The following is a 17104-nucleotide window of genomic DNA, read 5'->3' as shown; positions in this document are numbered from 1 at the left end:
AACTCGCTAACGAGTATCATCACGCCTCCAGTTGTTGCATGTATAGTCTTGTTGATATACACTTCAAGTTGGGATTTACTTCAAGTACAGAGTATTCAATTTACAGCTCTTCGTTACGCAAGAAACTATCGACGATCGCCAAAGCTACTTCAGGCTGGTCCATAGGCACCATATGGCCTGCGTTGAACACGCGCAAGAAGGCCAAGTTCTCGTACGACCGCGAGTATCCCACTTGTTTGCCTTGAAACAACGTGGGTTTTTCCGTGGCGCGCTTGAACTCGCGTTGGCCGGACCATGGCAGCGCCAGCGTCCACGCTTCGTTGCCCTGCCAGTTGACCATCAAGTCGGCGTCCCCAGCATAAATGAGCACTCGGATCCCATCTTCCAACAATGGGGGCACCAGTTGCGAGTACACCTTCATCCAATCCAGCGAGAACTGTTGATTAATGTCGAAATTGCACTCTTTCCACACGGGCACGCGGTCTGTGTTCACCCCCAACTTGGCCATGGTGCCAGGGGCATTCAAAAACGCTTCGATGTAGCTAAAGTCGTAGCACCCCACCCCTTGCTGGCCGGGGCAGTCCAACCGGATGTCGTACGGGTTGCGTGAGGTGGTGGTGAACAGTGGTGTGACGAGGTTCCCATGGCAGAACCCGAGCGCATCGTCGCACACGGTCGAGTCATTCTGGCAGGAGGCAATCAGCCGAATGCATTCGGGGACAAGCGCGTTCATCTCGTCCCTTTGCTTGTCGGAGACCAACGTCAAGTTGTATGCGTTGGTGGTCATGTCCGTAGCGTGGGCGTACTACACACACCCATGTCCAATGATGAGACGAAAACAGGTTTCCAAATCCCAAGGCCACCATCGCGTTTCGTCAAACGTTCCACGATGCAACACGACTAAATTTAACTGCATCGTAAGTAGGACATACCTGCACCAACGGATCCGTGAGTCCGTTGCCGATGGCAATGCCTTGCAGGGGAATGTGCCGCCCCTTGGAGAGTTTGTTTTGCGTGTAAATCGAATGCGCAGCCGCGGGCACAAAATGGCCACCGTACGACTCGCCAACGATGAAAAAGTCGCGGCCGATAAACGACGGGTTCTCGCGCAGCCAGCCCTGGAGAAAGTTCCAGATGTTCTCGCCCACTTGGTCTTCGTTCGAATCAAAGTCCTCGGACGCGCCGTAGGAAAACCCGACGCCCGTGGGCTGGTCCAGCCACAGCATGTTGGCAATGTTGTTCCACGACAGCGGGTTCAGCTGGGTTCTGAGGTCCTTGTCTATCACACATGGACCGTTTTCATGGAGCAGCGCCATCATGCTCGAACATCCTGGCCCTCCCGTGAGCCACAAGACGAGGGGGTCGGTGTTGCTGTTGCGACGCGACTCGAAGAACCAATAAAAGTAATGGTCGTCTTCCTTGTGCGGCAGCTTGATGTAACCAGACTTTTGGCGGGCAATCCCACAGAACAGCTCGTCGTCGTCGTCGGTGGCGTTGGGCTTCTTGGTGACCTTACGTTCGGGGTGGTGAAGGTGGATCGATGAAGAGGCAGATTCGGTCGTTGACTTGTGCAAGTTGGACACGGTAGAAGGGTAGGTCAATGCCAGCGGAGCCAGCAAATGCGTCGATCCCACCACGAAACAGAGCCCGCCAACCAACCCCAGCAGCAGCTTGTACGAAGACGACGACGCCGCTTGCTTGGTTCGACCGCGAGGCGTCAAAGGCGTGGACTCATCGCGGAGGCTGATGGACGCGTACCCTGCCATGATGGATGTGGGGGATAGAATGCAAATGCAAAATTGGTCTTCCCTCATTGGAAATAAACCAAACGTGTGACCTTTCGAACGGTGGAAGTGCACTTGTCGACCAATCAAAACCACCGACACGTATCGTTCGAGTTGGAACGAATAGTCAAGACACATTCTTGTTTTGATTGCTACGGTTACCAGGAATAAACGGTAATATTTTCATTCGAATATCCACATCTTCATTAACGTTATGCATGACGATCCACGATAATGCTAAGTCCAGTCTGACGATCTGTGATACAGTACAGTATTAACTCTTCATTGCTTGATCTACACGATACTAGTATACCAATAACAAATTACTATTGTAACTTCATTTATCCCTGCGCTCGAAGCTACCAACGCCCAATAATCTTAATCGCCCACAAGCTCAAAACTTGACCCAACACACAGGTCACGATTTCAATTCGAGATTATGGAGTACTAGTACATACATACTAGGGGTCTGTCTGGATCAGATTTCATCTATTTTCAATGCAGTTGGTCAATAAAAAACTGCGAAAAGATTCTAATAAATCATTCGTTCGAACAGGTAAGTTACTACTTCTAGTATAACAGGGAAGGTTTACAGTTAATATGTTGATGCAATTCGGCTTCGAATATACTTTGAAGTCGTCAAAAATACTTTATATGTGTTGAACCGTTGGACACATTTGAAGCCTGGCGACCAATAGAGAAACTTTCATGAATAAAACTTATGCGTTAAACTCCAAGACATAATACAGCAGTGTTGTTCGTTCAAGGAAACGGACCTTTTTGTCCAATTAGAATTGTTCCGGGCTACAGTGTACATTTCTCATTTGGTAATAATAGCACCTCTCCGTGTACGTAATATTAGCTAATAGTATTTCTCGAAATGCACATTATTCTATATTTATATTACGATTTGTATTGACCGTGCCCGATCCAGGCGGTACTACAGTAATAACGAGGATGATACCCTCGTTCAACTTGTATCTTGTACTAGTATAACGTTACGGATGTAAGCGCGAATGCTAAATACTCACCTTTGACACTGCATAATTTCTATCGAAAAAATTGAACCATTTTTGCTCTATTTTCCTTCGAATTACTATAAGTGTAAAATTAAACAGAGGAACTAACTAGCGTGAGATTGAAAATTGAACGGTCGAGACCGATACAGTATCGTGTTTAAAGGTTAAAGTGGCTCATCTCACATTTCTACGTCGTTTGGGCGCGATGGGGTCGTGTCGTGATGGCGGAATCGATTGAGAACGCCCCCAACGCATGCGAAAGGCGCTGCAAGTAGCTCAAGAGAAGACTCTGGACGTCTCGCAGGACCAACTCGACCAGAATCTCTTCCAAGAAGTGCGCTAGAAGATCAGTCCATAGTAGAACTACAAGGTATTACGTACCCAGACCCAGGACGATCTCACGGCGGGCAGTTGCCTCCAACGTGTGTCCAATGGCTCGATGTCGAACTAGCTCCTCCTCAGAGAACGAGGCTGCTAAACCCAGGGGTGGGGCGTACGAGGGGTCGAGCCAAATGGCTGCTCATGTCGTTAAACAGAGGGACAATGAATACACCACACAACGTACCTAGAAACTGCACTTGGTCGAAAAAAGCACTCAGGAGGCCCGCGTATCGACCCAACGCGTCCTTGGAACTAGCTCGAATTTTATTATTTTTCAGAAAAAAGAATATAATAAAAATATATACTACGTACATGGTCTCAAACTGCGCCGAGTTGGCGCGCTCCACGACCGCCACGGCTTGTTTCCGCAGTGTCCGACCAAACCCAAACGCGAGGCTGGTCAATTTGCCCATTGTGTTGTTGCCCACGGCGTTGACAATGTCTCGTTCGATCTAATATAGACATAATATTTCAAAAACGAATATGATTGTTAATAGTTTTTAGTAAAAAAATCTATCATGGTACTAGTCAATATCGATTGCAACTACAAACGTATGATTAAATTTAAAAACTCAAATATATATTTATCTATATATATATATATATTACTTTTATTTATTATTTATACACAACGGATATTCGATGCTGGTTGCGTACCTTGGTCGGTTCATGAACACTTGGGTGGGACTCGGGCACGAGGTTGGGAAAGGGGCGGACGAGGTCGGCTTTGGACTCGGCCAGCGACAACGTGATGTTGTGCAGGGCGTGGTCGAAGATCGATTGGTTGTCGGTAGAGTTGGGCGCCGGCATGGCCTAGACATGGTGCCGTCACACATGATGCCTTAAAGCTTCCTATGTACCTCGAGGATCTTAAACTGGGTGGCGCACACCTCCAAGAGCCGAAGCTTGTGGTCGAGCCCAACGAGTCGCACGCGGTCGAGTGCCCTGGACGTCGTTAGTTCGTGCCTTCTCGGGATGAGAGACGTACCATATCTCGCGCGGCGCGTACAAGTTGGGTGCGAGATGGCCGCCATGTGCAATGCAACCATGGACGATGCGCATGACGCCAAAGACACGCAGGTCCCCTGCTTCGGGAGGGACATACACGCTCTATACACATGCACGTGTCAGACAAGTCCGTTGTAAAGGAACGACTTCATGAATATGCTCTTGCTTCTCCAACAGGTCGACCGAAAACGTCAACTGCCGCTGTCCTGACCGAGGTGACTTGCTAATGCAGGACGTTCAGCTGTTTTGATGGATTCGGAGTGAAGGAACTACTACATACATGGACACTTCCGCATCCAAATCCTACATCAGACAAGCATGAGTCATCGCTCCATGTGATCTACTACACCTCGCAGCCTCCATCGTCCAAGGAAAAGGTGTCGATCGCCGCCGCTTGAGCCATCGACAAGGATGAGTTTATGCTTGGGGTGTTGCAAAATTGGTTTCAGATTTGGCCTTGGAATGATTATCCGGATAATCTTGGCAACCCTTCTTGCAAGCATGCCAAGGATGCGCGGCACAGTGATCCTTCTCGCAGCAGCAGCCGTTTATGGCCTCTATGGCCATTACGTTGGTGTCCATGCAGGGGTATGAATAAATCACCGCGTTCATGGTTGATGTAACAACGAGCGTGTAATAGGACACAGACGGCACATGTGACGCTACCGGTGGGTCCACGTCTTGCGGCATGCCGTCGGTCCTCGAGCGCGGACTGCTCCAACGCACCCCGTCCTACGATTCCATCCTCCAAGCAAGTGTCCAGGGACTATATGTGCACCTATCTTAGCAATCCACGTAGGAAGAGAAACAGTATGGTTCGGACGTCCTCACCAAGCGCTTCCACGGCGACACACTTGGCTACGTGACCCCTTGGAACAATCACGGGTACAACACCGCCAAGCTCTTTCGAAGCAAGTTTACGTACATTGCCCCCGTGTGGTATCAGGTCCTCCATTCGTTTTCATGGACGCCCTCGATGGTTGAAACATGGTGATTAGATTCGGCACAACGACAAGCGAAAGCCAGCATTGACTGGGGGCCACGACGTCGACTTGGAGTGGATGACTGCTGTACGGGGAGACGACACGAGTGGTCCCCAGATCGTGCCTCGCTTCATGTTTGAGATGAACTCGCTGTCCCCACAAGAAGCCGAACGCATCATCTCTTTGATTCGCAGCGAAGTTAAGGATCAACGCTTTGATGGCATCACCCTCGAGGTTGGGCCTAGCTTATAAGGATGACTACTACCCTCATAGTGGGTAGATTCCAGTGTTAGGAGTCACTGTGGAATTCATTACGTCGCTGGGCCAAGCATTGCAATCGGACGGCTGCATTCTCATCCTCGTGCTGCCTACAAGCCAGCGCAACGTACGAAGGGTTTAGTCCGTCGTTGCTTCAGCACATACTGATGCAACTTGGTTTTGTTGGCTGTATTAGGGCCAACTGACCACGTCCACAGACCTGATTGCCAAGTACGGACTGAACCATGTCCAAATGCTAGGATTTCATCCGAGTTGTTTCGCAAAGGGTGCTCCCGTCTGTGCATCGGTTGTCTGTGAACGCATACGACTACTCGACCACTGGCCCAAACTCTCCGCTGCCATGGCTGAAAGCGACGCTCGAAGCGTTGAAGCCATTCCAAAACAACGCCAAGTTTCTCATGGGGTTGGCTTTCTATGGTTACGACACCAATGGCAAGCTCGTGATGTAAATATGGGCAATGTCGATTGAGAGTGCTCCATGTTAGAAGCAATTGTGGCTTCCAAGTATCGTGAACTGCTCGACGCCCATCACCCTGCTATCGAATGGGATGACTCGGCGCATGTCTGTACATGATGCAGTGGATGATCACACCTCAGTCGTTATGATTTGTTAGGAATGTTATTTCCGCTACCCTGTCAAGCATATCGTGTATTATCCATGCCTGCAATCGATCCAAGACCGGCTGGACTTGTACTTGTCGGCGCAAACTGGGGCTGCGATCTGGGACATTGGACAAGGTATGTATGTATGTATGCCCTCCTTATTGCATTTGATTGTGCTGAGAGCTTTGGGTCGTTTTCACCATCACATGTAGGGCTCGATTACTTTTTCGACCTCTTGTAGGTCCAAAGTGTGAGGGTTGTCTACCCATTAAAATACATACCTGGTCTGCTATTCTTATACAAATCGCTCATGTCACAGAGATGACCAGAATGCCGAAGTTGAACAGTGTTGGAGATGATTAAGAGTAAAGTTGTTGACAGCAGTAGGATTCGCGGAATTGCTTCAACGATAGAGCTCTTCTTTGGTAGCTTGTTGGAGTGATTCGCAGGCAGAACGTCACAGATCGATCACGTCTTGCTGTACTAGCAGGGACAACCACATGTGTAAGGACACGTAGTTAGTTGTATCGACCAGCCCGACGAAGGTGGCGAAGGTGAATGTAGCGCTAGATCCCCCCAGTCAGCCCCCCCGTACAAAGATCACGATCATTAGCGTGTGCAGGGCAATATGGACACTCGGAGCTAGGTCGTGTCGCAGTACAGGACGTCCTGAAACTAGAGTACCCCTGGCCATTGCATGACCATCCCGACTGCTCGGGTTGACGATGTTATTGATCTTCAAGTACATACAGTACACCGTCGAGTAAGTAGTATACTGCTTTTGACCAGTGGATGGAGATGGAATGTATGGCTTGCTGGCTTTGGACTTCCTGGAAGAATCGATTGCTACGTCGGCGTTATCCATGTTACCTTCTTCAAAAGTCTTCAACGTGCCTCTGATATTTCGTACTACTATTATTAATAATAGTACTTGCTATGACAGGCGTTGATATTCCGATATTCACTTGGAATTCGTATGACTATACTGCATCCAAGCTACCTCACTATTGTTTCAATACATGGCCATGTCCTAACGTGCACTTTTGAATTTGGTGCCTGCTGAACCGTGCGGCCCTCAGAACTGTACCAACGGGACCTCGGAACTGCCGTAACGTTAGCTAAAGTCAGGGTGGGGAGTACAAGTACCGGGGAGCGCCCGGCGTACGCCATCGAATTCGAACTATGATGACAACCATGTCACCAAATCGACTTGGACCACCACCACTAACAAATGTAACTCGCCGCCAGTCGGTCCCCACTGGCCGCTCACTCCTGACCTGAGGTGTCGAGACATGATGCTAGCGAGGAACTTCCCCCCCCGACTACAGTACTGTACGTAGTCGAGTAACGTTGATCCGGATAAAATACAAATATCCGTATTGTTGAACTTCGCAAAAATCATATTGCACCCCCGCGACCTTTCGCGGTAACTATGTTGAAGACGCTCGTGAAGCGAGCGCTGAGGAAAGACTCTAGCGGGGATGAACAAGGCACGAACAGACCTGCTGCAATTATCGTCAAGAACAAGAGCTCAAAGAAGAACAAGCAAAGCAGAGTCCTCGACACGGCCGTGTTCCACGCCATCACAAAGGCGGTGGTGGAGCGCCGCAAGGTCAGCAGCACGGAGCTGTGCCAGACGTTCGAAAAGCTCGACGAACACGAGGTGGGTCTGCTCACCGAAGCCTCGTTCACCAAGGGGCTGGTCAAAATTGGTATCAAGCTGAAGCCGGACCAAGTTGAGTCGTTGGCCGACTGCTTTCGTCGCGAAGTCAAGCAGAAGAAGAACGCTCCAGACATAGACTATTATGCGTTTGTGGACTTTGCCATCCAAGAGCGCGACACCGACGTCTTGGTGGCCGTGGGTGACAAGCTCCGTCGTGCCATCGCTTCGTTTGACAAGAAGGCGGACGATCGGCAGCCGTGGAATGCTATGGACGAACTCCGGCGACTCGACAAGAAAGAGCGCGGTCGAATCTCGCCGGACGCCTTTCGAACTTTTCTCGAGTCGAATCGATCGATTGAGTTTGAGCTGTCGATGAAACAAGTGTCGGCGGTCACTGAGCGCTTTGAGTTTGAAGACGACAAAGGAACGAGCGGTGTCGACTACGAGCAATTCGCCACGTGGTTGCAGCCATCGTTGCATGTGGACGTCGCCCAGCTCCATGTCCATATCAAGCGCTTGTTTGCCAAAGCCCAAGCCGAATGCAATCTGAGCCTCAAGACCATCTTTGAAGAAATTGACGACGACGACAGCGGCCACGTCACGGCCAGCGAACTCAAGGAAGCGTTGAGAAACTTGGGGCTGCCCATCACAGACACGCAAATCAAATGTTTAGTCGACGAGTACGATGTGAATGGGGACGGCAAAATTGACTACAGCGAGTTTACGTCGGCGTTTGCCGCCAAGCGCTCCACCTCAGGAAACGTCAATGACAGCGACGACAACGACAACAGCAGCAACCATGACATGAACAAGAAAAAGAAGCAACCCAAACAACGCGACGACGCACGACGACCACTCATTCCCGTGGCGACACAAACCGCGATTGAAAAAGCAGTCGTGCGCAAAGATGGCCATCGACTCAGTGGGAAAGTGCTCTGTGCTGTATTTGAACAGTCCGACACTCACGAACTGGGCCATCTGGACGACGCGACGTTTGCCAAATGTGTGGGGAAACTCGGTCTGAAACTCAAATCGGCGCAAATGAAACAAGTTGTCGAGTGTTTTCGCGTGCGGCCCAACCAAAAGTCCAAAACGAAGGATGTGGTGGACTATTACGGGTTTGTCGACTATGCCATCAACATCCCAGACACGGACAAGTTGACGGCTATTGGGGATAAAATGCGTCGAGCCATCAGCCGCCATGACAAGAACGCAAAACATGACAACGAGCCCTTCAATCTGGGCGGGGCGCTTCGGAAGTTGGACAAGAAGGAGCGCCAGTGGCTTTCGTCGGACGTGGTGCGGGGGTACTTGGAGTCGTCTCATGGTTCTGTGGACTTTGAGCTGACGTCGAAGGAGGTAGCGCTCCTCGTGGGCCGTTTTGAGTTTGAGTTTGACTCAGCCAAAGCATCCAACCTCGCGGTCGACTACGAGCAGCTCGCGACGTGGGTGCAGCCGGCGTTGAATGTAAACGTCAAGCAGTTGCATACACGAGTGAGTATGCTGCTCCAGAAGGCCAAAAACGAGCACCAGTTGAGTCTCAAAAACGTGTTCGATGCCATCGACGACGACCGCAGCGGCAGCATCAACCGAAGCGAGTTCAAGCAAGCGCTTCACGTGATGGGCCTGCCGCTCACGGAAGCGCAGGCATACTGCCTCGTGGACGAGTACGACACGAGCGGCGACGGACGCATCCAGTACAGTGAATTTGCCTCGGCGTTTGGATCGAAAGCAACATCGTCTTCGAAAGATGAAAGTGAAGACGACAACACGAAAAAAGATGCCCCCAAAACGAAGGCGACGAGGTTGGTGCCAGTGGCGGCGGAAGAAGCCATTGCCACCGCGGTGCGGGGGAAGCGGAAGCTCAGTCCGGCCGACTTGTGCCATGCCTTTGAAAAGTACGACAAAGGCGACCACGGGGGGGGGCTGATCGACGAGGCCACATTCACTAAAGTTGTGGGGAAATCGCTCGGGATTAAACTCAAGTCGGAGCACTTGAAAGTGCTCGTAGAGTGCTTTCGCAAGGGCAAATCATTCAAGTCGTCCAAGTCTAAGACCACCGCAGACATTGATTATGTTGGATTTGTGGATTTTGCTACCAACATCCCCGACACGGCCAAGGTGGCGGCTATCGGCGACAAGATGCGCCGGGCGATTAAGCAGTACGATGCGTCGTCCACCGATCGACAGCCGTTCAACGTTCTCGAGGACTTGCAATCACTTGACAAGCGCGACACTGGGCGATTGAAACCGAATGTGTTTCGCGAATATGTCGAGTCGAATCCACGGATCGAGTTTGGCTTGACAGAACAGGAAGCCACGAGGCTCACGGAGCGGTTCGAGTTTGAGTACGCCGACAAGAGTGCGGGGGTGGACTACGACCAAGTCGCCAAGTGGCTGCAGCCGTCATTGCATTACAACACGAACGATCTGCACAAGCACGTGTCCAAATTGTTTGCAAAAGCCAAGAAAGACGGTCACATGTTGAGCTTGAAAGCCATCTTCGAAGATATCGACGACGACGGGTCGGGACATGTGACGCGCATGGAGCTCGGCGACGCCCTCAGCGGCATGGGGCTTCCCCTCACATCCGGCCAAATCAAATGTCTTGTCGACGAGTACGATTTGAACGGTGACGGGAAAATCCAGTACGACGAGTTTGCCAAGGCGTTTTCCAAACCCGTCGATGGCAGCGATGGCAGCGGCGATAGTAGTAGCGACGAAGCAACACGTCGGAAGCAAAAGAACCACCCGGTCAAGTCCCCCAGACCTAGCAAATCCAAGCCAAAGACGACAAGGACGACTTTGTTAACCTCTGCGACCCTCGACGCGATCGCCCACGCCGTTCGAGGCAAACGCAAGATCAGCGCCACGGAACTGTGCGCTGTGTTTGAAAAGTACGACACGGACGAATCGGGGCTACTGGACCCTCCGGAGTTCACCAAGTGCGTGGCAAAGAAGCTCGGGATCAAACTCCAGAAAGACCAACTCAATGCCGTCATCGACTGCTTTCGAAAGGATGGCCGGGTCGACTACTACGGATTTGCCGACTTTGCCGTGAGCACGCCCGACTCAGACAAACTTTGCGCCGTGGGGGACAAGATGCGCCTTGCAATCGACACGTACAACAACCAGAATTCAGACTCGAAGCAGCCGTTCAATATGATGCACGAACTGCGCAAACTGGACAAGAACGATCGATGGCGGTTGAAGCCCCGTGTGTTTCGGGGGTATTTGAAATCGAACAAGACCGTGACGTTCAACCTGACTGACAAGGAAGTGGAGCTTGTGGCGTCGCATTTCGAGTTTGAGTACGCCCACGACGACGACGTCGGGGTCGACTATGAGCACTTTGCCAAATGGGTCCAGCCGCAGCTACATGTGAATGTCGCCGACTTGCACATGCATGTCAAGGCACTGTTCCACAAGGCGAAAAAGCAATGCAATTTGAGTCTCAAGCAGATTTTTGAAGACATTGACGACGACGACAGCGGGTACATAACACGCAACGAGTTCCAAACTGCCCTCCGCGGCCTGTCGCTCCCGTTGACAGACACACAAATCCGGTGTTTAGTCGACGAGTACGACATGAACGGCGACGATCGCATCGAGTATGCCGAGTTTGCCCAAGCGTTTGCAGTCGCCCCAGACACTGACGAGTCCGATGCAAAGTCGTAAGCACTTTACAGTTTTTGACATGGAACGAAACCAATAGGATTTCGTGGTGTAGGGAAACAAGTGGGGCGGAAACCGAATCGTTTCGAAACCGGATAGTCCGGAGGTGGGGCAAAGTGAAGAAACTGGCGGGGCGGCAACGCAGGAAGAACGAAGGAGTAGATGACGACGAAGATAAGGACGAGTCTGACCGTAAAACAGCCAAGAAGACACTGGCCACGATTAAACAGTACTAGAACCTGGCGGTGTTTGGCCGCTGGATGGGGACCTAACAATATGTGTAGTCTGTTCAGTCCCAAATCAGCCAAACCTTCCAAGAAACAACGGCATGTGTCGAGCGAGTCGGATAGCGACCCCCCCACAACGAAGTCGTACGTGGCTTTCTTGATCTATTATTGAAGGTTATGAAGTACAGTTCGTCGAGATAGTGAATACTAGCTACTAAACGCATGATCTATGGAATGTTAGATCGAACAAATCAAAGACAGGCGCCGTCGAGTCTAGTGACAGGGACAAGCCAAAGACACCAACAACTACAAAGTATCACCGGTTCATGTCATATCGACAAGTTATGGCTTTACAAAGTACTTGGCTTTCCATGATAATAGGACCCCCAAGAAGAAAGAACATTCCAAGCCAGTCGAAACCACTAACCACAGCAGCGATGACGATGACGATTATTCGGATTCACGCAAAAAGAAGCAGTACGTTCGTCGAGTACACAAGTTGGAGTTTGATGCATTACCTTGTGTATATGTAGAACTAGCAAGACGTCACGGTCCAGTCCAACGAAATCAGCAAAGGGAGGCCATGCTCAAAAGTATGTCACAGCCTGAAACTTCCTAGTTCAACACTCGCTGAGCTTAGGGCCAAGAAAGGGGGACAATATGCCACAAGTGACGACGACGAGGCAGTGTCGCCTTCCAAGACATCACCGTAAGACAGTGCGCGTACGTACCAGTATTCATAACCAACCCATTACTGTAGGCGAAAATTGAATAAGCAAAAGGCGGCGTTGGCAGCAGATGAAACCTCGGACACCCATTCGTCGCCGTACGTTGCTAAGCAAGTTATGGCAGTGGCTTGATGTCCAGCGTAGGCGAAAGAAGGCAAAGAAGACAAAGCACAAAAAGAAACCACAACGCCAATCGGACGGTTCAGACGACTCAAGTCCTGTGCGAACATCGTCGCCGTCCAAACGTAATCACACATCACGGTGCGTCAAGTTGGTCCTTTGGCCATATCATACCTACCAACCAACAAAACTATCGAGTAGTCCCCACGAGCGTTCGTCTTCTACAAGTAGCGTACAGTCCTCGTCGCCTCGCAAAGCCTTTCAGCGAGGTAAACCGTCAAGGAAGAAAAAGCCAAGAGCGCCAGTCCAATCGTCGGATGACGGCGACGACGCGCCATCGTCTGGCATGAGTGTGTCGGACCTGCGCAAGTTCAAAGATCGGGCAAGGTCGAAATCAAAGCACAAGAGCCACAAACATCGGAGGGATTCCAGCACCGACTCGAACGCGTCGGACGCAGAGTACTTTGAGCACATGAAGGCAGCGCTTCGCACGGCGTTTGACTTCTTCGACGTCGACTATAGCAACTCGATTGGTACAGTTTTGTCGACTATACTGTGCACGCTCGTGTCAAACTTAACTGGCTTGACACTGCACACCCACCCGTAGACAAGGACGAACTTGGGCACATTCTACGAGCTGTGGGGGACGACGTGACGGTAGATGAACTACACGAGATCATGCGGCAGGTCGACATGGATGCCAGCGGCCAGATCGATTTTGACGAGTTTTACCTCATGATGAAGACGCGGCTGCGCACCAAACAGTGGGCGTTCAACGCTCAAACTGAAATGGACGTGAGCGCAATTTTCGACCACATGGACACGGACCACAACGGCGCATTGGATATTGCCGAGTTCCAGCACGCATTGCTGCAGCAGATGAAGGTGCCACTGACACAGGACGAGTTCTACGCACTCCTTGACGAAGTGGACACCAACAACGACGGCACCATCGACTTGCACGAGTTTACCTCGTTTATGAAGGTGGTCCAAGATGTAAGTTGGGCTTTCGGAATATATGTGTAAACGAATGACGGGGAAGGGGCTGGGGGGTAGGTGTCGACGGCGGGCTACCACAACGATGCGACGCGGGGCATTCCAAGAGCGGCGCTGTCGGCCATGAAAAAAGTCGTTCGAAGGGCGCCAGTGGACCCTGAATCGAGTCTGTTGATGCTCCTGGGAGTCCCGACCAACTTTCGACCGTCCGTGACCTCGACCGCTGTCCGCATGCGCAAGCACACGATGGAATACGTGCTGTCGTTTCCCCCGCCAGAGGTATCGTAGAGACACTATATATCTATCATAAAGCTAGATATACTATATATTCATTCACGACTTGACATCATCATCCTGACAGGTGATTTACAACATGGCTCAAGCGGGCAACTTGGTCACAGTCCCCGCCCAACCCCCCCAGGTAGAAACCAACAATCGCTAGGGGCTCACACACATAGAAGTGTCTTGTCACGACGATTCATGTGTGGGGGGGGGGTGTTAGGAGGCGTGGCTGGGGGTTGAGAAGTCCGAGGCGCAGCATTGCCAGGCTATTGTGTCGCTGAAGCAAGCCAAGGGGGTGCCGACACCGTACGACAAGCGGCAGCAGGACGTAGTCGGGCGGAAGGTCCGCGTGTGCTTTTTCGATGTCGGCGACATGTCTGGCACGGTGGCCGCGTCGAGCGCCCGCCCCATGAGTGGCAACATTGTCGGCAACATCCACGAGATCCCCGTGGCGTGGAACAAGGGCGAAGAAGACGTGTGGAACTTCTCCAAGTCGTCTACCAAGGCCGACGACTATAAGTTCATTGTGCGATAGATATCTCCAAACATCCGCAATTCAAAGGGTCTCACCAGGTTGTAGATGCGAACCAATGCCCCCAAGGACGACTTGTACCTGTTTATCGAGTTTATTGTCGACTTGGTCAGCGAGTCGGCGTCTGAAATGAAGCGAAGAGAACGAAAACAGACGAAAGAGGTACGAGATGAGAGCGCTTTTATGCATTTGATTCATGCCTGGCTCATATGGCAGTCAACAGGAGATGCCCCCACCGTTGTCGGATACTAGCATTGAAATGACCTGCTGCTGGGCCAAGGTTCCGCTGGTGAATTTGCTATCGACGACTGTGGACATCATTCGACTGGAAGAGCCTCTCTTCGGCGGCACTATCCTAAACCCCGTCGAATTGGACGAAGTTTGTTGTCCATCAGAGTGTTTCAATGGCTGAGTGCTTCACGGTAGGACGAAATATCTCGGCGGCGCTACGGCTGGCGAGCGATTGCCAAGGCGCTTAAACCCTACACACCACCAATGTTGTCTATCAAGAGCTTACAGATCCCGAAATTGAGTGTGCAGGTACTGGACACCCCCCTGACAAATCGAAATTCCCATTATTATATAGGAAAAATTGCAAATCGCGCAACTGCCGTCTACGGTCGTCGCTCCCTACAGCGCTGTTCCCATGTTGCAAGAGTACATGCTGCTCATGATGTCTGTGCTGTCGAACCTTCAAAGTCCATCGTCAGGTTCGTTTTCTAGATAAGTTGTAGAGGCATATGTAGGCAGTCACTTGCTTATAGTGCATACATGCGAGCCAGCCTTGAAACTGTTTCCCAAGATCTTGGATGACCACATTGTGTACGAAGCATTTCGCTTGGTGTTTGACAACGAAATGCGGGGACCGTTCAAGGTATCGAGTGACCATCCATCTGCATGGAAGGGTTGTTTAATTGGTGGTTGGTAGACGCCGAATGATCGCACTCAGCGGTTCTGCGACCTTGTACTTCGCATGTGGCCAGCGTTTATCGTCCCCAAGCCACGCATTGCCGACGAAGAAACGAAAGAGTGCGAGTCCAAAGACGATCGCGCCAAGCACATGCATAGCATGGCCAAAGGGTACGCAAATTGCATATATCGTACAGTATGTGGTTGAATGCTCTATTATTAGAAAGTACGGCCTGCGAGACGTCAAGGAAACCAGCGTTCCATTCCACGTTCGCGAAGTATCGTTTCAACGACTGATATAACAAATGATTTTAGCTGGTGGAGAGAACCTGACTGTAATCTTGTGAGGCCCACCATTCAGCAAATTAAGCACCATGCATTGCTTTCGCAATACTACCGGTAACGTTAGGCTTTCGAATACTTTGTGGGCTCGTGCAAATGTCATTAAACTCGGGCTGCCCCCTTCGTCAATGGGTCGCAAGAACCTTCATCGGTCGTTGTACCCAGGGGGTAGATTCAGTCGCATGATCAACATTGAGGGTTGTATGAAAATTTTCGCCGTCTAAAGCATGGTTCTGCGATGAAGGCGGTATTCTGAACCGAGTGTCATTTCCAGGACTTACAATCGCCTTGTGCAAAGTACAATATAACCGATTCGACGGTTTCACGTATGTAACGGTGTCGGTAGCTGGGGACTCTAGGGCATTCATTCTGGATGGACTGGCTAACGAATCAAGATCTTTTCAGCGCCAGTAAACTCAAGGTTGGGGCAGCGGTATTCACAGCCATAGTCAGTGTGATGGTTGTCACGACAATTCAGTCGCCATCGGACTCGGACTTATCCGCGTCACTGAGTCCGAAGGTCAACACCCCCCCCGCGGTGGATCCCAATGGAACCATAGGGGACGCACCAGATCCGTTTTACAGCCAACGGCAGCCAAATGACACCACAAGCGCACCCACGCTCGGCCCATACATTGTTTTACCAACTACCATAGACCCAGCCTTGTGGAATAGCTCGAACGCGACACCCCCATCGCCCACGTGGTCCCCGACTACTACGCCTACAACTCCTCCTAAGGAGAATTCAACGTCAACCACGGATTCCACCAATTCAACAAGCTCATCAAGTTCAGCTTCCCCTACTTTCCCAACAACAGACGAACCAACCATACCACCTTCGTCAGTGCCCACGACTGCCTTGCCTACTAACGAGCCAACATCGACTGAGCCGCCCACATCAGAGCCCACAACCGCTCCACCAACTAACGAGCCATCACCCACTGAGCCGCCGACGTCAGAGCCCACAACAGCTCCACCAACTAACGAGCCATCACCCACTGAGCCGCCGACGTCAGAGCCCACAACAGCTCCACCAACTGACGAGACATTACCCACTGAGCCGCCCACATCAGAGCCCACTACAGCTCCACCAACTAACGAGCCATCACCCACTGAGCTTCCCCCGTCCACGCCAACACCAATGAATACCCCACCAACAAACGAACCACCTGACACATCTCGACCTCGGCAGGCGACACCAGAAACCACACCCTATGACCCAGCTGAGTCGATCGGAACGTATGCTAGCATTTGCAATGAGTCGATTTACATGATCCCGACATGCCGTGGGGTGGCTTGCACCGGTAGTGGCATGTTCCCAAGGGGCATGGAATGTCCCCTTTACGGCGACGTTGGCGCGTCCAACTGTTCTGGACGATACTGCACAGCCCCTGAAGACGGGCGGTGCCAAATGATCAAAGCCAACACGTGGGGCTGCGTGTTTCCGTCGCTCGGTTGTATGAAAGCCATCCCTTCGAGTCGTCGATAACAATAACGCACACCCCTTGAGACCAACTCACAGTCAATAAATAAAACTGTCTTATTGGCGACCTTTCGCACTCTCACCATCCGG

At 51.2% G+C, this 17104-nt stretch overlaps 5 protein-coding genes across 13 annotated transcripts; 3 read left to right on the top strand and 2 right to left on the bottom strand.

Annotated features, from left to right (window-relative positions):
- Positions 1-35: 35 nt before the first annotated feature.
- H257_12226 (hypothetical protein) lies at positions 36-1824 on the bottom strand. Its single transcript, XM_009839372.1, has 2 exons — positions 933-1824; positions 36-805 (listed from the first exon to the last, which is right to left on the bottom strand). Exons 1-2 carry the CDS (start codon positions 1812-1814, stop codon positions 101-103), a joined length of 1587 nt encoding a protein of 528 aa, XP_009837674.1. The 5' UTR covers positions 1815-1824; the 3' UTR covers positions 36-100.
- Positions 1825-2923: 1099 nt separating this feature from the next.
- Positions 2924-4634, bottom strand: H257_12225 (hypothetical protein). Of its 3 annotated transcripts, XM_009839369.1 has the most exons (10): positions 4542-4634; positions 4473-4495; positions 4340-4415; positions 4173-4294; positions 4045-4129; positions 3842-3997; positions 3497-3636; positions 3369-3436; positions 3185-3319; positions 2924-3142 (listed from the first exon to the last, which is right to left on the bottom strand). In XM_009839369.1, exons 1-10 carry the CDS (start codon positions 4593-4595, stop codon positions 2991-2993), a joined length of 1011 nt encoding a protein of 336 aa, XP_009837671.1. In that variant the 5' UTR covers positions 4596-4634; the 3' UTR covers positions 2924-2990. The 3 variants fall into 3 exon arrangements, with proteins under 3 accessions (XP_009837671.1, XP_009837673.1, XP_009837672.1); XM_009839371.1 differs by having other exon boundaries at positions 4173-4415; XM_009839370.1 differs by having other exon boundaries at positions 2924-3319.
- Positions 4635-4669: 35 nt separating this feature from the next.
- Positions 4670-6361, top strand: H257_12224 (hypothetical protein). 7 transcript variants are annotated; one of them, XM_009839364.1, is made up of 10 exons: positions 4670-4780; positions 4833-4943; positions 4992-5138; positions 5191-5409; positions 5456-5560; positions 5630-5664; positions 5720-5886; positions 5940-6016; positions 6069-6192; positions 6270-6361. In XM_009839364.1, the coding sequence occupies exons 1-10, from the start codon at positions 4694-4696 to the stop codon at positions 6296-6298; spliced, it is 1101 nt and encodes a 366-aa protein (XP_009837666.1). In that variant the 5' UTR covers positions 4670-4693; the 3' UTR covers positions 6299-6361. The 7 variants fall into 7 exon arrangements, with proteins under 7 accessions (XP_009837666.1, XP_009837668.1, XP_009837664.1 ...); XM_009839366.1 differs by lacking the exon at positions 5630-5664 and having other exon boundaries at positions 5694-5886; XM_009839362.1 differs by having other exon boundaries at positions 5720-6016.
- Positions 6362-7461: 1100 nt separating this feature from the next.
- H257_12223 (hypothetical protein) lies at positions 7462-15588 on the top strand. Its single transcript, XM_009839361.1, has 21 exons — positions 7462-11394; positions 11451-11624; positions 11680-11766; positions 11864-11935; positions 12004-12099; positions 12156-12215; positions 12263-12331; positions 12383-12448; positions 12495-12611; positions 12672-13003; positions 13078-13466; positions 13527-13745; positions 13828-13887; positions 13969-14274; positions 14329-14442; positions 14504-14659; positions 14707-14820; positions 14867-14990; positions 15045-15154; positions 15209-15360; positions 15413-15588. Exons 1-21 carry the CDS (start codon positions 7490-7492, stop codon positions 15489-15491), a joined length of 6801 nt encoding a protein of 2266 aa, XP_009837663.1. The 5' UTR covers positions 7462-7489; the 3' UTR covers positions 15492-15588.
- Positions 15589-15894: 306 nt separating this feature from the next.
- H257_12222 (hypothetical protein) lies at positions 15895-17020 on the top strand (the record flags this gene model as incomplete). The annotated part of the gene is made up of 1 exon (XM_009839360.1): positions 15895-17020. The coding sequence occupies exon 1, from the start codon at positions 15905-15907 to the stop codon at positions 17018-17020; it is 1116 nt and encodes a 371-aa protein (XP_009837662.1). The 5' UTR covers positions 15895-15904.
- Positions 17021-17104: the final 84 nt, after the last annotated feature.

This window comes from Aphanomyces astaci (assembly GCF_000520075.1).
Source record: "Aphanomyces astaci strain APO3 unplaced genomic scaffold supercont1.39, whole genome shotgun sequence".
NCBI lineage: Eukaryota > Oomycota > Saprolegniomycetes > Saprolegniales > Verrucalvaceae > Aphanomyces > Aphanomyces astaci.
This window is presented reverse-complemented; position numbering and strand designations above follow the sequence as displayed.